This window comes from Pectinophora gossypiella, chromosome 26 (assembly GCF_024362695.1).
Source record: "Pectinophora gossypiella chromosome 26, ilPecGoss1.1, whole genome shotgun sequence".
NCBI classification, from domain to species: Eukaryota; Metazoa; Arthropoda; class Insecta; order Lepidoptera; family Gelechiidae; genus Pectinophora; species Pectinophora gossypiella.
This window is the reverse complement of record NC_065429.1, coordinates 7,109,960-7,128,050: the sequence shown is the minus strand read 5'-3', so window position 1 is coordinate 7,128,050 and position 18,091 is coordinate 7,109,960. Positions and strand designations below refer to the sequence as shown.

The window sequence follows — 18,091 nt, the reverse complement described above, 5'->3', positions numbered from 1 at the left end:
ATATCGGAGTATTCAATAAACAAAGTGTATCTGCCTATTTTCGCTTCGTGCCAAGAAGCCGCTTTATAACTCGAAAGTTTATGCGGACTTTTGAGTTAATTCGTTTGGGGTTCGGAGTAGGAGTCTACTCCGAGGGTGAGGGCTTAGGTTTCATTATCATCACCTTTCATCATTTCATTAATCATCAAGAAAAAAAATACGTAACATGGCTGTATGGGCATAGTACCCTTTCCCTTACCCTTCGGGGAAAACCAAAACAAAAGAAATGAACTTTTTTCATGTTAGCTTCGGCAGTGTTACCAGTATAAAAACTGTAAATCTACTATGACGCATAGGGTAGGATTGGATAGTATAACCGGATTATGCGCACTGTAGGGGACTGGAAAATAAAAGACGGTAGTGGAAAATACGGTGTATTATATCGCGTAGTGATGTGTGCGCGGCACGGCGAGGCATCGAGAGGTGAGCGCGTGCAGCCGCGGGTTGTCGCCGGCGGCGCGGTACACGTCTTCTAGGCGGATGAGAGTGCGCTCGGTACTCGAACTAGGGGGAACAGATATGGCAACACTTACATTCGGTCACGAGCATTAATATGTATACACTTTGGTACCATTTTACATTAACTTTTTTGACAAACTGAACTGTAAGTCTCACTAAATGTCAAAAATGTTAGTGCGACAGAGTCCTAAAGTGGGTACATTATATTGCTTATGACTGTACATACATTCGTACATAAACTCACGCCTATTTCCCACTGGGGCAAGCAGAGACTGGAATTCCATTTGCTTGCAAACACACACACATACTAAACATAAATACTTCGATAGGTGAGCCGTATCGCCGTCGATAATAGTCCAGCCAACTGTGTTAGTCTATTACCGTGTGGGTTGTGATGTGACCATCCTCAGCAATCTTGGCGTCAGGGTTAAAGGGGCCAGGGCGTGGCTCATCATAACGACTTCACTTCGTACTTATATTAGTAAGTATTAGCCAGTGTTACTGTATTAGTGAAAACTGCACATTATACGTTCCACTGCTGGGCACAGGCCTCTCCTCAATCAACCGGGGGGTATGGAGCATACTCCACCACGCTGCTCCAATGCGGATTGGTGGAGGTGTTTTTACGGCTAATAGCCCGGACCAACGGCTTAACGTGCCCTCCGAAGCACGGAATCATCTTACTTTTCCGGACAATCGTGTGATTCAAGCCTGTAAAGTCCTTACCAAACAAAGGACAGTCTCACAAAGTGTATTCGACAATGTCCCCATCGGGAATCGAACCCGGACCTCCAGATCGTGAGTCTAACTCAAGCACTCATTTGGTGCAAGTCCGGTACCGGGGTTCGAACTGGCGCTCCCAGTTTGAGAAGCAAGCCGGTGTACCACAGGACCACAGTGGCTTATTATAACTTTTTTTAGTAAGTTTCTGTTTAAGCACTGTGTTAAGGCCTCAAACTGGATGACAGCGGCAGCGGCGCGGCGGCGGCGGCGGTGCGGGGAGCGACGCGTTCAAACGCTAAGACTTATATTGAAGTGTTCTCGACGGCAGCGGCGGCGGGGTACGAGCGGTGCGCTCTACTCGAGCAGTGTCTCTGCATTTGAAACTCGCCTTTTTGTTTCCTTTGTTCATTATAGGGATTCAGGAGGGTTAAAATGGCCACATCGAAGCAATTCCTCTAAGAAAGCAATATTGCTATTTGACATTTGTTTGCATTGCGCACTTACTTTTATATGCGCAAATGTCAAATTGCAATATTGCTTTCTTAGATGAATTGCTTCGATGTGGCCATTTTAACCCCCCAGATCTTCTTTTGCCCATAATAAATCGTACGAAACAAAACTACAATCGAAAATGCGTTGTCACCGTTTCGACATCGCCGCCGCGCCGCTGCCGCTATCATCCAGTTTGAGCCCTAAAAGTGTCGAAAGGTGAATGCCAGCAGTGCCCCCTCACCCGAGCCACGTGGGCGGCAGCGCGTGCGCAGCCCGCTGGTCGCTGCGCCGCGCCGCCAGCGCCGTGCGCAGCAGTTCATGCGCCAGGCTGCGGGCCGCCGACAGCAGCACCGCGTGCACCGCGCTGGAGTGTGCACACACGTACGGTAAATCATTATAAAAACGGTCATTAATCATGTATAAATCAGTAGATGAAGGTTGATGGTAGGGCTGGCAGAGGAAGACCAAGATGTCCATAGAAAGAGTTCGGTACGATCTGCCCTGAACCGGCGTGCGTGTATGAAGCGATTGATGTGGAGGAAGCAAGAGAAGTATGTGGAAAGATTTTTTTTTCAACAAATATTTTTTTTTTTTACCTCTGATGGGTTTTCAAAGGCATTGACGAGGCCTAAGATGAAGCTCACCCAGAAGGTGCAGAAGGTGAAGGTTCTAACCTCACTATCACAAACAAGCACTTTTCATCGTTTTCAGCCATCCTAACTTTACATTTTTTATGAACTAGACGAGATCCCGAAAATTTCGAGATGTCGCGGGATTGACATTTCCAATCCCGCGGGATCTCGAACTTGCAATCTCGAGTTGGGATTGCATTTCCTAATACAAATAGAAGAATCAATAAATAACTCACCTACAAGAATACCCGTTTCCAACATCTTCATTCCTCAACTCAATACCGATATCCGCACACTTTCTTTCTAAAAACAGATATCGCAGCCTCTCCTGCGCATCTTGTACTGGCAACACTTGTAAATCACTGCTCGAGTCTGGCAACACTTCCTTTTTCACTGTGGCCGCTTCTTCCCACTTAACGATTTCAATCTCCTCATCAGATTCCGTTAAGTCCAAAGATTCACTTAGATTCTGACTGAACTCTTCACTGTTAAACCGTGTCAGTGTGGTGATATCCGTTGCATTTGGGAATATTTCCCTTATGTTTGAGTCGGTCTTCCTCAAGTTTTCCAAGTCGGTCCACGATGACCAATCGGTGTCCGTGGTGGTGGGTTTGTTTGTGGTGTCCGGTCTGACAGGGTGGTAGCCATGGAGACGGGAGTAGATGAGGATTTGCTTCGTCCGCCATATTGTTTCTGTCGTGGTTAGGTGTTCGGTGCACAGCTTATTTATTAGCTTCGCTCGTGACCACTGGAAAATATATTCTTTTTAAAACTTTAAGTATAAAAAAAAATGTTTTTTGTTAGAATAAGTTCATAATAAAGGCTATATCTATCTATCTAAATATAGGGCAGTCAGCTGCTTATTTTTATATACAGGGTGTTAGTGACATCGTAACGAAAACTTTGAGGGATGATTCATAACATGATTCTGAGTTTTCTGACGATTTCCTGGCGGAAAATTCCACTTGATATCAACTCAGAATCATGGTCTGAACCATCCCACTCAATATTCGTTACGGTGCCACAAACACCCATATGCACTTGTATGGCTACTTGTATGGGGTGTAAGTGACATCGTAACGAATACTGAGATCGATTCAGCTCATTATTCTGAGTTAATATCAAGTGGAATTTTCCATCGCAAAAGTATTGAATTGAAAATAATTAAAATTATATCATGAATTTTGCGAGGGAAAATTCGACTTGATACCAACTAAGAATCATGGTTTGGACCATCCCGTTCAGTATTCGTTACGATGTCACTAACACCCTGTATGTGGCATTTATGGCAGACACGAACTTGATTTTGATTAATTTACAAATGTGGTAGTGTGTAATTATGATTGCAATTTGTCTTATGGCTTGAAATTCAAAACCCTTTGACTATTGGTTTTGGAAATCCGGATCTTATGAGGAGGAAATCAAGAACTCCGGTACCGGAGTTCGAACTTGCGCTCCCCGTTTGAAAAACAAGCTGGTGAAATATAAGACCATAGAGACTTAACTGTCAGCAAAAAATGAGCAAAACAAGCAGTGGATAAGTTCTTTTAAACTTCTTACCTCTATATTTCTTCTCTTTGCAAAGTCAAGCTTCCAATATTTCTCTTCCGTCTCCACACAGAACGGAAAACATTTCAAGAAGTCCGGATCCCTCGCCTCTTTCGAAATTAAAGGTATATTTCTCAAACAATAATCTACCGCTACTTTCATATTACAAAACCTTAACAACGCTGCACAAACACTTTCATATACACTTTTTTCTTGTTTCACACTAATACTAACTTCTTCGGAATATGGGACGTCAACCGTGTACACGTTTTGTGGTATGGCTTCTCTATAAGTCTGTGGTCCTAAATAGCAATGATCGTTTTCAATATGCGTGTAGTTTTTCCTTAAAACCGTTTTCTTTTGCACTTTAGACGTCTCGTTCTTCAATAGGCTTTTAATCTCCGGTTTGAGTAAAGAAACACCACCTTTCTTGGTATTTTTCTTCACATTTCTCATCCCGTTCGGTTTGATTGGACTTATTTTTGCAGTTTTGACGTTCCCTTTAGAATTTATGACTATTTCTTGTACCTTACTTAAGTCTAACTTTCTGTCCATTTCTAAGTAGTAAATTTTGCCTGTCGTCGGGTCCATGTATTTCATTATTCTCTTTTTGGGTGACGTTGATTGTGTAAGCAACTCATTGGGTATATCTCCAGATTCTTTTTTAACATTAACATTGGTACCATCATTCCAATGTGTATTTTGTTCCGTTTCTTCAGTATCAATTTCTTGTTTTACAACTGGTTCTACGTGGTTTTGAACGGGGTTCTCTTTTTGTATTATGTTGGTTTCTATGACATTCTCAATGTTGATTTCCTCTGGTTTCTTCTGTGGTTTAATTATCATCTCGTCTACGTCCAACTCCGTTGTGTTTGAGAAGAAATCTAACCAGTTGTCTGCTTGTTTGTCGCTGTCATTTATACTGTTACCGAATATGGAGTTTTCAAATTGGTTCTCAATTGGTTCCTCACTGGGTTCTGCGTCAGTTTGTGGTTCTAGGTCGGTGGGTTCTTCTTTAATGTTCTCTACAGTGTTATCTTCTTTGAACTCATATTTGAGCATGTCTTCTGTGCTATACAACCATACATCTACCACTGTCTCAGCACCTGAAATGTAATAAATATATATTTTTAGTTGCATACTAATATAACGAAACATCATAGGAGAGAAACTACCAGGAAAGAGAGGAAGGGGAAGACCAAGAAGAGCTTACATGGATCAGATTAAAGAGAAGGCGATCGTCGTGTCTTATAAGGAATTGAATGAGTGAACCACTGAATTCATCTTACCCTTCCTCTCTTTCTTTCTAGCTTCCCTTGTATGGTGTACCCTTTGGGTACAGAACCTTAAAAAGAAAATAGTCCGTCCCCGACTCCAATATGTAGCATGTTCATTCACCCTAAGGTTGCCTGGATGAAATTGCTGTTTAGCAATAAGGCCGCCGATTGTGCTTCTCTTGTCACATTTGTGATTGTTTTTAGTGTTGTGTTTAAAGATGATGAGATGTGCAATAAAGCGTTTTTGTATTGTATTGTATAGTCTTAAAGTAGCATGGAGAAAATGCTACACTGACAAGAGCGTGGCTCTTAAATTGATGATGATGTCTTACCTAACGTCTGGAAGCCGGTGTAATTCCGATCCAGTTTGATGGTGTGCTCTATGGAGGCTGGTCTGTTTCTCTCTGGCAATGGGAAGTGCAGCTCCACCCTCGCCGGGAACTCTCCCCAGCCGCGGCGGGAGATGTGGAATGGGGGTTTGCTAGAAATAATAACATAACATAAGCTCTTTTTTACCTTTAATGGGTTTGCTCTCGGCCCAAGACTTGCCCGAAGGCACAAGCTCTGAGCTCGCCCAGAAGGTGCTTGTTCACTCTGGCCTTGAAAGCACCCGGGTTATATGCATTCGGAAATACAGAAGACGGCAAAGAATTCCACTCCGCGTTGTACAGATTTAACGTGATAATTACCTATTTTCTCATTACTCGGGTACATAATTATTCAAAAATATAATGTAATGGCAGAAGCATATATAAAAATAATAGGCTAGATTCCAACTAGTCAAATCACTTACTTTTTACTAAACGTCAAAACACGAAATTACTAAGGAATTTGTTTGAAAAAGCAACCTATGATGTCATGGAAAAATGTAACAAAATGTCACACTTATTATTACATTTTTCTTTATTAAAATGCATAAATAAGTTAAATAGAAAAAATAAAAGTTTTTTTGTCACCTTTAGATCTGTCTTTATTTAGTAATTTGAATTTCATAATTTATCTTGGGTTTAGTCTGCTTCTCACAGATAAAAAAGCATTCTTATTTTGTAAAAATAAATATTTAAAAATCTTATAAAAAAAAAACTATTGGATAATTAATTTAATTGTTAAATGACTAACTACCATTCCATATTTTATTGTTACAACTGTCGAATATCCAATTATGTAATGATAATGATGGATAATAGTGAGAATTGGTTATGACTCGAAATATGAAGTTCAAACAACATTCTTTCATTCATTGTGTTTCATTCACTGTGACGTCATACAAAAACGTGACAAAATGTCGGACTTATTAATTTTTTTTTTATTAAAATTCATAAATAAGTTCAATGGAAAATGTTTTTCGTTAGTTTTAGATCTTTATTTAGTATTCAGAATTTCATAACAGCCTCCGTGGTCTAGTGGTTAGAGCGTTAGGCTCACGATCTGGAGGTCCGGGTTCGATTACCGATGAGGACATTGTCGAAATCACTTTGTGAGACTGTCCTTTGTTTGGCAAGGACTTTTCAGGCTTGAATCACCTGATTGTCCGAAAAAGTAAGATGATTCCGTGCTTCGGAGAGCACGTTAAGCCGTTGGTCCCGGCTATTAGCCGTAAAAACACCTCCATCAACCCGCATTGGAGCAGCGTGGTGGAGTATGCTCCATACCCCCTCCGGTTGATTGAGGGGAGGCCTGTGCCCAGCAGTGGGACGTATATAGGCAGTTTATGTATGTTATGTAATTTCATAATTTATCTCCTAGTACACAACCCAATTGTTGCTTGATATTTGGATCTGATTATGTATATAATTATGTTGCTACCTATATTGCTTCTCTTTATTTTGATTAGAATATTAATGGGTGGAAGATGTATTGTGCTAAAAATGGTCATCATTTATAACCAAAAACAAAGATAAAAGATGCATAGGTAGACAACATGCATAATTCAAAAATTCAAAAATATTTATTTTTCGAAATTGGCTTACAAGGTTAGCGCTTTTTGAACGTCAAAAAAATTAAATTACATATTATGTAACTAGCTGTAAAACTACTACCACATCGGAATCTGTAACGCTGAGGGAAAGACGTGGCCAGAAAACCTCCCAGCACAGGGCCCTAGTCCTACTGTTTCATGTTTACCTTTATTTCTTTTTTTTTAAATCTAGTTTGTATTACATAATTTATAGACTTAAATACAATGGTATTCCAATTACAGTCGGTGGTGGAAGGAAAGTGAAAAATAAAGAGTTTATGTGACTTAGAATAAGGAATATAACGCATATAATAAGTAATAATACTACTTAAAGCACATAATAACGGGTTCTAACCGCGTTTAAATGGGAATATGAGACTCCCGATATTTCGACACTGTTGCAAGTGCCATGATCACGGGATGACTGATGAGATTGGAGTGGAGTAGGTAGATCCATAATTTTCTACGGGCAGACATATCTGTCTACCCTCTTTCTCTGCCGCTTGTTTATGTTTTTGATACCGGAATGTTCGGAACCATCTGAACTCGCACGAAACTCACTACGACAAACCGCACTCACTGTGTCCTCACGTTTTTTCACCACATTAGGCCGTTTCAAGCTTTTTACAACACCTACTACTGGATTCCACATACTCGACAACTTGAACCCGTCTTCCCTGTTGAAATTTTTATGTTTTCTGATTTCAATAGCCTCTTTTACGAGTCTGGGGATGTAATGACGTTCAAAACAATGTAAACAATAATACTACGTATAGAACGGAAACTCTCCGCTCCCCACCAGCGGCTGAGCTAGGTTTACCTCACGGTCTTATTTTAATCTTCAATCGTATAATCTTCTTCTATCGTGTGGGTTGTGAGATGGATTACAACCTCGTCAATCCTGGTATCAGGGTTTCTATTGAGCCGCCAAAGGCCCCTGACATGACTCATGTAACGACTACTTACTTACTTCTGTAAGTAGTAACCGGGACCAACGGCTTAACGTGCCCTCCGAAGCACGGATCGTCTTACTTACGGACAATCGGGTGATCAGCCTGCAATGACCTAACCAAACTAGGAATAACAAAGTGATTTTTGTGATATATCCTCACCGGGATTCAGACCCGGGATCGTGAGCCCAACGCTCAACCATTGGACCACGGGAGGATCGTATCATCGTATCAACGCCAATATGTAGTGTCTGTGTAAAACGAGTGTAGTGTCTGTGTTTGTTATGACGTGTCCGGGGTGTGACGAAGTCTCCCGACATGTCGGGTGTGTCAGGCGTCATTTCAGATGACATACTCACTCGATATGCACAGTATGATGCGGCGCGTATGAATGGTGAAGTCTGACTGTGACGGCCGACACGACAGCTGACAAGTCTGGCTGGTCGGGCGGACCGCGCACGTACAGCAGCCACTTGTGGGTCGACCGGTCCGCTGACGACGCTGGCGGCGCGTATTTCGACGTGTTGCCTGGAAGATACATTTGATAACATCAGCTCACGCTATATACATGGTAAGGACTTTTAAGCTTGAATCAACTGATTGTCCGAAAAAGTAAGATGATTCCGTGCTTCGGAGGACATGTTAAGCCATTGGTCCCGGCTATTAGCCGTAAAAACATCTCCACCAACCCGCATTGGAGCAGCGTGGTAGAGTATGCTCCATACCCCCTCCGGTTGATAGAGGGGAGGCCTGTGCCCAGCAGTGGGACGTACATAGGCTGTTTATGTATGTACTGCCTAAGAGAATTTAAAAATAACTCTAGATAAGACATTGCGGCATCAGTTCATTATGAGTCACGCAGATGCTACTACTCAGTTCACCTTGCGATGGATGTACCTGTGATTACCCCAATTGGGATATTCTCGTGATGTACTGTAGCAGAGTACAAACTCTGCTTATACTGGCCTTTCGTTCTGACCGTCAATCATTTTAAATTACGAAATTCTCATTCCATTCCGCATTTCCTTTCATTTTCCACTGACTCATTGCATCCCCGACCTTCATAATAACAAATCTTATAAATATATAAAAGGAGAAACTGACTGACTGACATATCAACGTACAGCCTAAACGGCTAAACGTAGGCACTTGAAATTTGGAAGGGACGTAGCTTAGTTACAGTAGAGGTGCACTAAGAAAGGAATTTCCGAAACTCCCACGGGAACGAGAATTAGCGGGAAAATCCTTTTGTATGAAAAATCTAAACCGCTTAAGTTAGACGCTTGAAATTTGGCATGCAGGTACCTTAGTAAACTTAAAGTTTAGTTGCAACAGGATATTGCAAAAATCCCACGGGAACGGGAGTTAGCGGGAAAAAACATTTGTATGAAAAAATCTAAACCGCGTAAGATAGATACACGCCACGCGGACGAAGTCGCGGGCAAAAGCTAGTATATTATACTGTAGATCTGGCCGTTCCCTCTAACTCTGGATTTGTTTGTGAAGTGTTTTAATAAACTATACAGGGTGTTAGTGACATCGTAACGAATACTGAGGGGGATGATTCAGACCATGATTCTGAGTTAATATCAAGTGGAATTTTCAGTTTTCCTTACGATGTCACTTACACCCCGCATATTCCTGCTTGCTGTTGCTTCTAATTTATCATCGTCATCACCAATCATTACTCTGCCGGCACGTCGGGATACCATCTTCACCACCCACCGTGAGTACTCACCAATAATGATCCGATAGCGGTATTTGGTCTGGTTCCTGGTGGGGTCAGCGACGCTTAACACGTTGGTGATCTTCGGCTCCATTCGTCGCGGGACCTTCTTAGGGCGCCGGGGCTCCGGTTCAGGGGACGCCGGCCGCAGAGACTTGGTAGTGTCCGCTGCTATCGTGTAGTTACGAGATTGGACCATTGCCTGGGGGAATATATATACAGTGTTAGTGACATCGTAACGAATACCGAGGAGGATGATTCAGACCATGATTCTGAGTTAATATCAAGCGGAATTGTCCGTCGCAAAATTCATGATTTTTTTTTGTAAATATGTTCAATTCTATACTTTTGCGATGGAAAATTCCACTTCATATTAACTCAGAGTAATGAGCTGAATCATCCTCCACAGTATTCGTTACGATTTCACTTACACCCCGTATAAGTACGTATGCTAGGACACCGTAACGAATACTGAGGGGGATGATTCAGACCATAATTCTGAGTTGATATCAAGTTGAATTTTGTCTCGGAAAATTCACGAAAATATGATTGTATTTAATTATTTTCAGTTCCACAGTTTTGCGACGGGAAATTCAATTTGATATCAATGTCATAGGTGGCCACTGCAATTTATATCCAATTATCTACGGAGCTAGGCTGTCTGCGACCTGGTAATCCCCCTCCCCTAATATAAAACTTGAATACACTCTTGGATGTGTCCAATATTATTTTTATTTCCTTGCAAAGTAAATATAAAACATTGGTCGTGGGTAATTTATTTTTTAGGAAATGGCAACACAGCTGGGCTAACCTTGAAATGTTAGCTGTCACTTTTGACCTTACCTGGTGTTCTTATACCATGGTGTGTACTGCAATCAACACCAATATCAACTTAAAATACCAAACTTGTGGCGGACCCAACTAGTTGGCCAGCTAGTTCCGCCCACATGCAACAGATGGCGCCACATTCAATAAAGCAGTCTTCAAGCAGTCGTGAAACGCGCTATCGAAGTTTACACAGCGCGACGCATATACAACTTCCAACATAACACCGTTGAGATCGTCGATCCCTAGTCACTCAACCAACTTGTGACTAGCGGGGTACTATGCTCAGTTCGGTACCCTGAAAACATCCTTTGGCGGCAGCACACCCTCGCCGCCAAAAACTGATTAAGCTGAGGCCAAGTCGAATGGAGAAAGAGTGGAGTGGAGTGGTTCATACAGTGTAAGAATGAGGTCATTAGATGGAGTGTCTGATGCCCCCTTACTGAGTAATCCTTCCGAGTCTTGTTCCTAGGTGCTCGTCGTCGGAACAGTATCTCGTGGAGCTCCACCGTCGAGGACTGCTTGCCGAGCAGCTTGCGCACCGACGGGTGCAACCGACGCTGGTTGTCACGGAGTACGCCTGAGACCTGCGCACACGCATTCAATCAACTAGGTGACAACATAAAAAAATATATAAAATATAACAAAAAACGGGGGAAAGATTCAATGAAACTTTGTAATTTATAAAGTTAAAATCATGAAATTTCGCACGAAGGTTTCTTAAATAATACAAATGAAAAGTAAATAGGTATTTTTTTTGGAAAACATCCCTGAAGGGGTTAAAAAAGGGCCTCAAAGAAACTTAATGATATTTGAAGTTAGAAACACGATTTCAGTTAAAGTTTCAAATGTTATAAATAAGCACTAAGGAGTTTTTGGAAATTCATCCCCTAAAGGGTTAAAAAACGGGATGACAGTCTGTATAAAACTTAGCTACGCGGACGAAGTCGCGAACAGATAGCTAGTATTTACATATTTAAAATGTGCAAATTATTAGCCCTTTCATTTGATGTTACCTACTGAATAAAGATATTTTTGAATTTGAATAACGCCCCAGACAAATAGCAGTGAAACACATAACCCTCCTTTTTGCTTCGCCGCTGTCGGGTAAAGATACGAATTAACTAACTTACCGCCGCGCGTGCCCTGGGCTCGCTCTGTGCAGCCACCTCGTCCTGCACTTGCCCACTGCTCAATTTCAGTCGTTCTTCATTGTAATAGTTGTTCACTAGAACGTAGCGAAGTCGGTGAAGCATCCGTCTTGCCATGAGTGCCCTGGAAGCAACGTTATGTTGGCTTAGGTTCATGTTCCGATCAGCGAGTCTAAACGGGCCACATAGAAGCAATTAATCTAAAAACAATTTGACATTTGCGCATATATAAAAGTGTGCAATCTCAAGAAATGTCAAATAGTAATATTACTTTTTAGATGAATTGCTCATACCGAGTAAGCAGAGACTATGGAATTCCATTTGCTTCAACCCTGACATACTTCATGTATTGTTTCGATTTAGGCTTTTTAACTGCCTCTGATCAAAAGAAGCTATTCCTGATAATTATCTGTCCTCTCTATCATAATAATAATTAGAGATGTACCGAATATGAGATTTTACTAAATATTATTCGGTTAAGACTATTACTAACTGAATATTTGGCTGAACTATTTGGAGGACGTAAATAATTATATGCATATAAAGTGATTTTTTAAATTAATATAAAATAGGGTTGCATTAGACCACAATTTCACCTGTGTGTGTGTGTGTGTGTGTGTGTTTGAAGATGTGGTCTAAGATGGTACAAATTACTTTTTAAATAAATTAATGACTTTGATCTACTGTCATATATTGTTAATTTCTGTAAAAAAACTTTATTTTCTTTCTATTCTTACATGAAGATTATACTCAATAAATGCTGCACTAAAACTAAATATTAGTTATTCATATAGTCCCAGAGAACTAAAGAATTCAAATTCTAGAGAATTATACGTCTTATCAGGCTATGGCCAGCTATAATCAGATTTAAAACTTTCCATAAACAGTTAGTATCATAGAATCTCATATTTGTATCATGACTCATAGAACATTAGTCTTAAACTAAAGGTTATTGTTGAGTTCCTCATATAATTAACTTGGTATTATGTGTTGGTTATGTTGATGGCATCAAGTCCCTAATTACCACTATTAAGGACAAATTTGAAGCAACATTATTTAGTACATTTAGGCTAAGCCATTTAGCTTAGGTCGCGAAAACAATCATTTACGTTCCCAAACAATAGCTCGGCAAAACAAAACAATGAATCAGCGTGTTTTTTTTCGCTCACACCCATTTTTTTAAAACCATACAAGTCATAACCTCAAAAACTTTCATGTTTCGCGCGTTTTCAGGGAGTTGAAGGTCACCAACGATACGCACCTCTGGTCAATGAGCATAACTTCATTTTCCCTTGTCTCCAGCTCGGTTGAAAACTCCCGGCGAATTATTCGCCTGATTTTATCTATCTTGTCCTCTTCAGACGTACTCGCCACCACTTCCTCAGCGCCCACCGACGCCTCCGGGTAGTCCGGGTCATGATACTCCTTCTGCCGGTCCATTTATAACTATTTTCCAATCAAAAACGATCAAACGCCCCAAAAGCGTCCAAACAAGTTCTCTTCTTCGTCCTATTTTTGACCTGAACTTTTACGTCACAACACTCGCGCAGTAGCCGACCAAGACATTTTTACACTGTAAACAACGTGCTTTAACGTATTTCGCAGAATTTAAAGCGCAAAACAAATTAGAAAATTATTAATTTCCGCATTTGACAGAGAAAAGGTCAACAGCCGATTCATTTCATCGGCCTTTTTTTTCTGACCATGGGTGAATAAAATTTTCGGCTACATTCGGATACACGATACACAGACAGACCAAATATTGGCCAAATATGGCAAAATGGTAAACACAGTCACAGAATGCAATAGAAAACGTACTTATGAAAAAGAAGTTCATGTTTTTTACCATGGCAACATTGTTAGATAATAAAAAAAACTGTCAAGTGTCTGGGCTTTTTGGCGGGAAACGGGAACGGGACAGTTGCTTTCTTCATTGAATAATCTAAATAATCAATACGAAGTGGTGTTTTGTGGTTAATGATCGCATTAAGTTAGTCGGAAGACATTCGCGAGTGTTATTATATTGGAGTATTCAATAAACAAAGTGTATCTGCCTATTTTCGCTTCGTGTCAGGAAGCCGCTTCATAACTCAAAAGTTTATGCGGACTTTTGAGTTAATTCGTTTGGGGTTCGGAGTAGGAGTCTACTCCGAGGGTGGGGCTTAGGTTTCATCATCATCACCTTTCATCATTTCATTAATCATCAAGAAAAAAAATACGTCAGACATGGCTGTATGGGCATAGTTCCCTTTGCCTTACCCTTCGGGGAAAACCAAAACAAAAAAAAAAAAAATGTCAAGTGTCTGTCAAACGCTGCTGACGATTTCTCGGAAGGATTCTGCCTGTCATCGTGCTCTAGAAATCACGTTGCGGCCGATACTCTTTGTTGTTTTTGGATTAATCCTCTGATTGTTTCAAAATTACTGTATATATTGTTGTGTATTATTGGTGCTGGTATTTCTGTGTTTACGTGGTGAGTGTTTTGTGCATGTAAATCCCTGTTTTATTATATAATGGGGGACGATCCTCCTCCGGGAGGAGGTGGTATTCCACCAGACTTGGAGGGTCCTCTTCAGGCTTTGAATCCAAGCCAGGGGGAGTCTTCTGGTGCACAGAGAACAATGAAACGTCATGCGGAGACGGAAATAACTAATCCCAACCCCAAGAAAAATATAACCCCGGCCGCTTCTGTGCAGGATGTATTTACTGTGCCAGAATTCGCAGGCGAAAAACTGAAGTACTCAGATTCTGACCAAGGCCCCTTTTCTGTACATGTCTCACGTTTGGAAAGTGATCCGTCAGCGGGTCTCACCCTAAGAGTGCTAAAACTTGCCCAACTCTTGTTCCAACATAAAATACCTGGCATAGTTAACGGAGGTGTTACATCCGTAGGACGCAACCGGATTTCTGTGGAGTTTTCCTCCTCTTCTGCTGCCAACAACTTTGTAGCAAACCCATTCCTTGAAGAGAACAAGTTATGTGCATCAATCCCTCAGTTCCAGGTTTCAAGAATGGGGGTTGTTAGAAACATTCCCATTGACTGGTCTCTGGAGGAACTTGTTGCGGGCCTCCAATACCCCACCAATTGCGGACAGGTAATAAAAGCTAGGCGACTAAATTCCAAAAAAAAAAATATCGATGGAACTACTACTTGGATCCCCTCCACCACTGTGGTCCTGACCTTCTTGGGTCAGACATTGCCCAATAAGGTATACTGTTTTTATTCGTCTCTTCCTGTCGATATTTACCAGCTTCCTACCATCCAGTGCAGAGGCTGCTGCCGGTTTGGTCACATTAAGACGCAATGTAGGTCTAAACCCCGTTGCTACAAATGTGCTCAGCCTCATTTAGGTGAGAGCTGTAACACTCCTGACGACCTAGTTTCATGCCTACTTTGCAATGGCAATCACAGAGCTACAGATTCGAGGTGCCCTGAACACTCCAGACAAAAGACCATCAAGATAGTTATGTCCGAGGAAAATATTTCCTATGCAGAAGCCTCCGTCCGTTTCCCCACGGTTAAAAGATCTTTCGCGGATGTTCTCTCCCAACCGGCCCCATGCTATTCCCAACCTACCTTCTCTCCTCCTTCGCCAGGTTCTCCATCCGCATCCCAACCTAGTACTTCTTATCGGAAAACTGTATTTCGTGAACGACGCCCAGCCCCAGAATTGAGCAGACCGTATGATAATCAGGCTCATTCTAACATCACCAGGTCCCCCAAATCCTCACAACCCAATGGTTGTGCCTTCCAAGCTCCCTCTGAGTCCACCCCTTTTCTGACTCCCAATGATAACCTCATTGAACTGTTAATCTGTTCCCTAATTAATGTTATATCTAAATTCTCAGATTCCTTACCGAACAATGTCATGTTGCTACTGAAACAATTCTTCTCTAAAATACTCATCAATAATGGCGGGTCAATGTCTCCTACAATGGAACTGTAAGAGCATTAGATCCAAAAAGTCTGAATTAATCTCCTTAATCAATAAGCACAAGCCTGTCGTCTGTGCCATCTCTGAGACTTGGCTGAGGCCGGGTTCCATTTTCAGGTTCCCTGGTTTCTCCTGTCTTCGGGATGACAGGGATGATGGTTATGCTGGCTCGGCCATCCTTGTCAATAAAAAATGCACATTCTCCCAAATCCCCATCCCCCCGCATGATCGCGACCTTCACGTGGTAGCAATTAAGATTTTTAACTACACAATTGTCTCTGTTTATCTACCACATCCCAAGTCCTCTCAAATTATAGAATTAAAAGATATTCTTACTTCTCTTTCTGGGCCATTTATAATTCTTGGTGACTTCAATGTTCACCACACTTTCTGGGGATCTTATAAATGTGACCATTTGGCTCCTCACTTATTTGATCTCCTGGACGATATCAACCTGTGCGTGCTGAATGATGGCTCACCGACGCGGAGGACTTCACCACTGTGTGGTGGTTCTAGCGTCGTGGATCTGTCGTTGGTTTCGCCTGGTTTGGTGCTGTCTCTCTCGTGGAGGGTCCTACCTAATTGCCATGGGAGCGATCATTTTCCTATTATTGTTTCCTTTCTTTCCTCTTCCTCTCCTGTTAAAGATCCTCCTCCTCTTCTGAAGTACCGCCTGGGTATGGCTGATTGGGATAAGTATGCTAAGCTGGTAGATAGTAAAGTCACGTCTCTTACCCCGATCTCTTCATCTAATTTTCTTGCCTGTTACGATGAGTTTACTCTATGCATTACTTCATCCGCTGACGAATCAATCCCTTTGAAAAATTCAGCTCGGGGCAAAATCTCCTCACCTCCGTGGTGGGACGCGGAATGCTCTGAGAGTGTACGTCTTCGTGACATGGCAGAGAATTCTTTTGCTGGTGATCTAACTTCTTTGGAAAAATATCTGTGTTTTCAGAAGGCGTCTGCGCGTTGCAAGAAGTTACTAGCCAAGAAAAAGGTTATGGGATGGCGTGACTTCTGTGAGTCTCTCGCTCCCCGGTCTCCTGCTTCTTTAGTCTGGAAACGTGTTAAAGCTTATAGAAGGTATCTGCTAAATGATAATAACATAACTTGTAACGACACGTCCTCTTGGCTACCGGATTTTTTTGACAAACTCGCTCCCCCCTCTGTGCCCTACCAGGACTGTCTTCCTACCTCCGCTCCCCCTTCACCTTCTACTCATAGTTTCAACGAGCCCTTTTCATACGCTGAACTATGCTGTGCTCTGGATAACTTAAAAGTCTCATCCCCTGGCATGGACGGGATTCCTTACTCTTTTATTACCAAATCCACAGTGTCAGCGAAATTATACTTTCTGGAAATCATCAACCAGGTATTCACTTCCGGGATCGTTCCTGATTCATGGAAGACCCAAATAGTCGTTCCAATTCTCAAACCTGGAAAAGATCCAAAAGACGCCTCCTCTTATAGGCCTATCGCCCTTTCATCGACTCTCGCCAAAATTCTGGAGCATTTGTTGAAAAACAGATTGGAGTGGTTGTTAGAGAATAGAGGACTATTATCTAAATTTCAGTTTGGTTTCCGTAGAGGTATGGGTACTCTGGATAGCCTTAGCATATTCACCACTGATGTTAGACGAGCTCTCAGTAAGGAAGAGCATGTCATCGGTGTCTTCCTTGACATCTCCTCTGCTTATGATAACGTCCTCCTCCCAATACTCAGGCAGAAAATGCTTCAGCTGAATATCCCGGAGAGGATGGTCAATGTCATCTGCAATCTTCTCATGGCTCGATCTATCGTTGTAAGAGTTCAAGGCTCTCTATCTCCTTCCAGATCCCTATGGAAAGGTCTTCCTCAGGGGTCAGTCCTTAGTCCAATATTATATAACGTGTACACCTTCGATCTCGATAGAACAGTTCTTTGCTTCAGCAACATCCTCCAATACGCGGATGATATTGCTCTGTATGTTTGCTCCTCCTCGTTTACGGAAGCATGTTCCCGGCTCAATTCTGCTCTATACTACCTAAGCATCTGGCTTAGTGATCATGGACTTTCACTATCTGTTCCAAAGTGTAGTGCGGTTGTGTTCTCCCGTAAACGTGCTATACCTACCATTGCGCTAACCATTGATGAACAGCCGGTGACTATCCGTGACAGGGTTAAATTTTTAGGCGTGATCCTCGATAGTAAATTGACTGGTTTGTATCACCTCGAAAATATTGTTGCGAAATGCGAAAAAAACATAAACGTCCTTAGATCTCTGTCTGGGGTTCGTTGGGGCTCCCATCCTTATTGCCAAAGGCTCCTGTACAATGCGATTATTCGTAGTCATTTTGATTACGCCAGCTTTATTTTAGAACCTTGCAGCAAAACT

General features: G+C 41.8%; 1 protein-coding gene across 2 annotated transcripts; it reads right to left on the bottom strand.

Annotated features, from left to right (window-relative positions):
• Nucleotides 1-400: 400 nt before the first annotated feature.
• LOC126378350 (uncharacterized) lies at nt 401-13,515 on the bottom strand. 2 transcript variants are annotated; one of them, XM_050026616.1, is made up of 10 exons: nt 13,041-13,515; nt 11,762-11,903; nt 11,072-11,215; nt 9,816-10,005; nt 8,437-8,605; nt 5,503-5,651; nt 3,906-4,999; nt 2,582-3,093; nt 1,955-2,077; nt 401-543 (listed from the first exon to the last, which is right to left on the bottom strand). In XM_050026616.1, the coding sequence occupies exons 1-10, from the start codon at nt 13,217-13,219 to the stop codon at nt 417-419; spliced, it is 2,829 nt and encodes a 942-aa protein (XP_049882573.1). In that variant the 5' UTR covers nt 13,220-13,515; the 3' UTR covers nt 401-416. The 2 variants fall into 2 exon arrangements, with proteins under 2 accessions (XP_049882573.1, XP_049882575.1); XM_050026618.1 differs by lacking the exon at nt 1,955-2,077.
• Nucleotides 13,516-18,091: the final 4,576 nt, after the last annotated feature.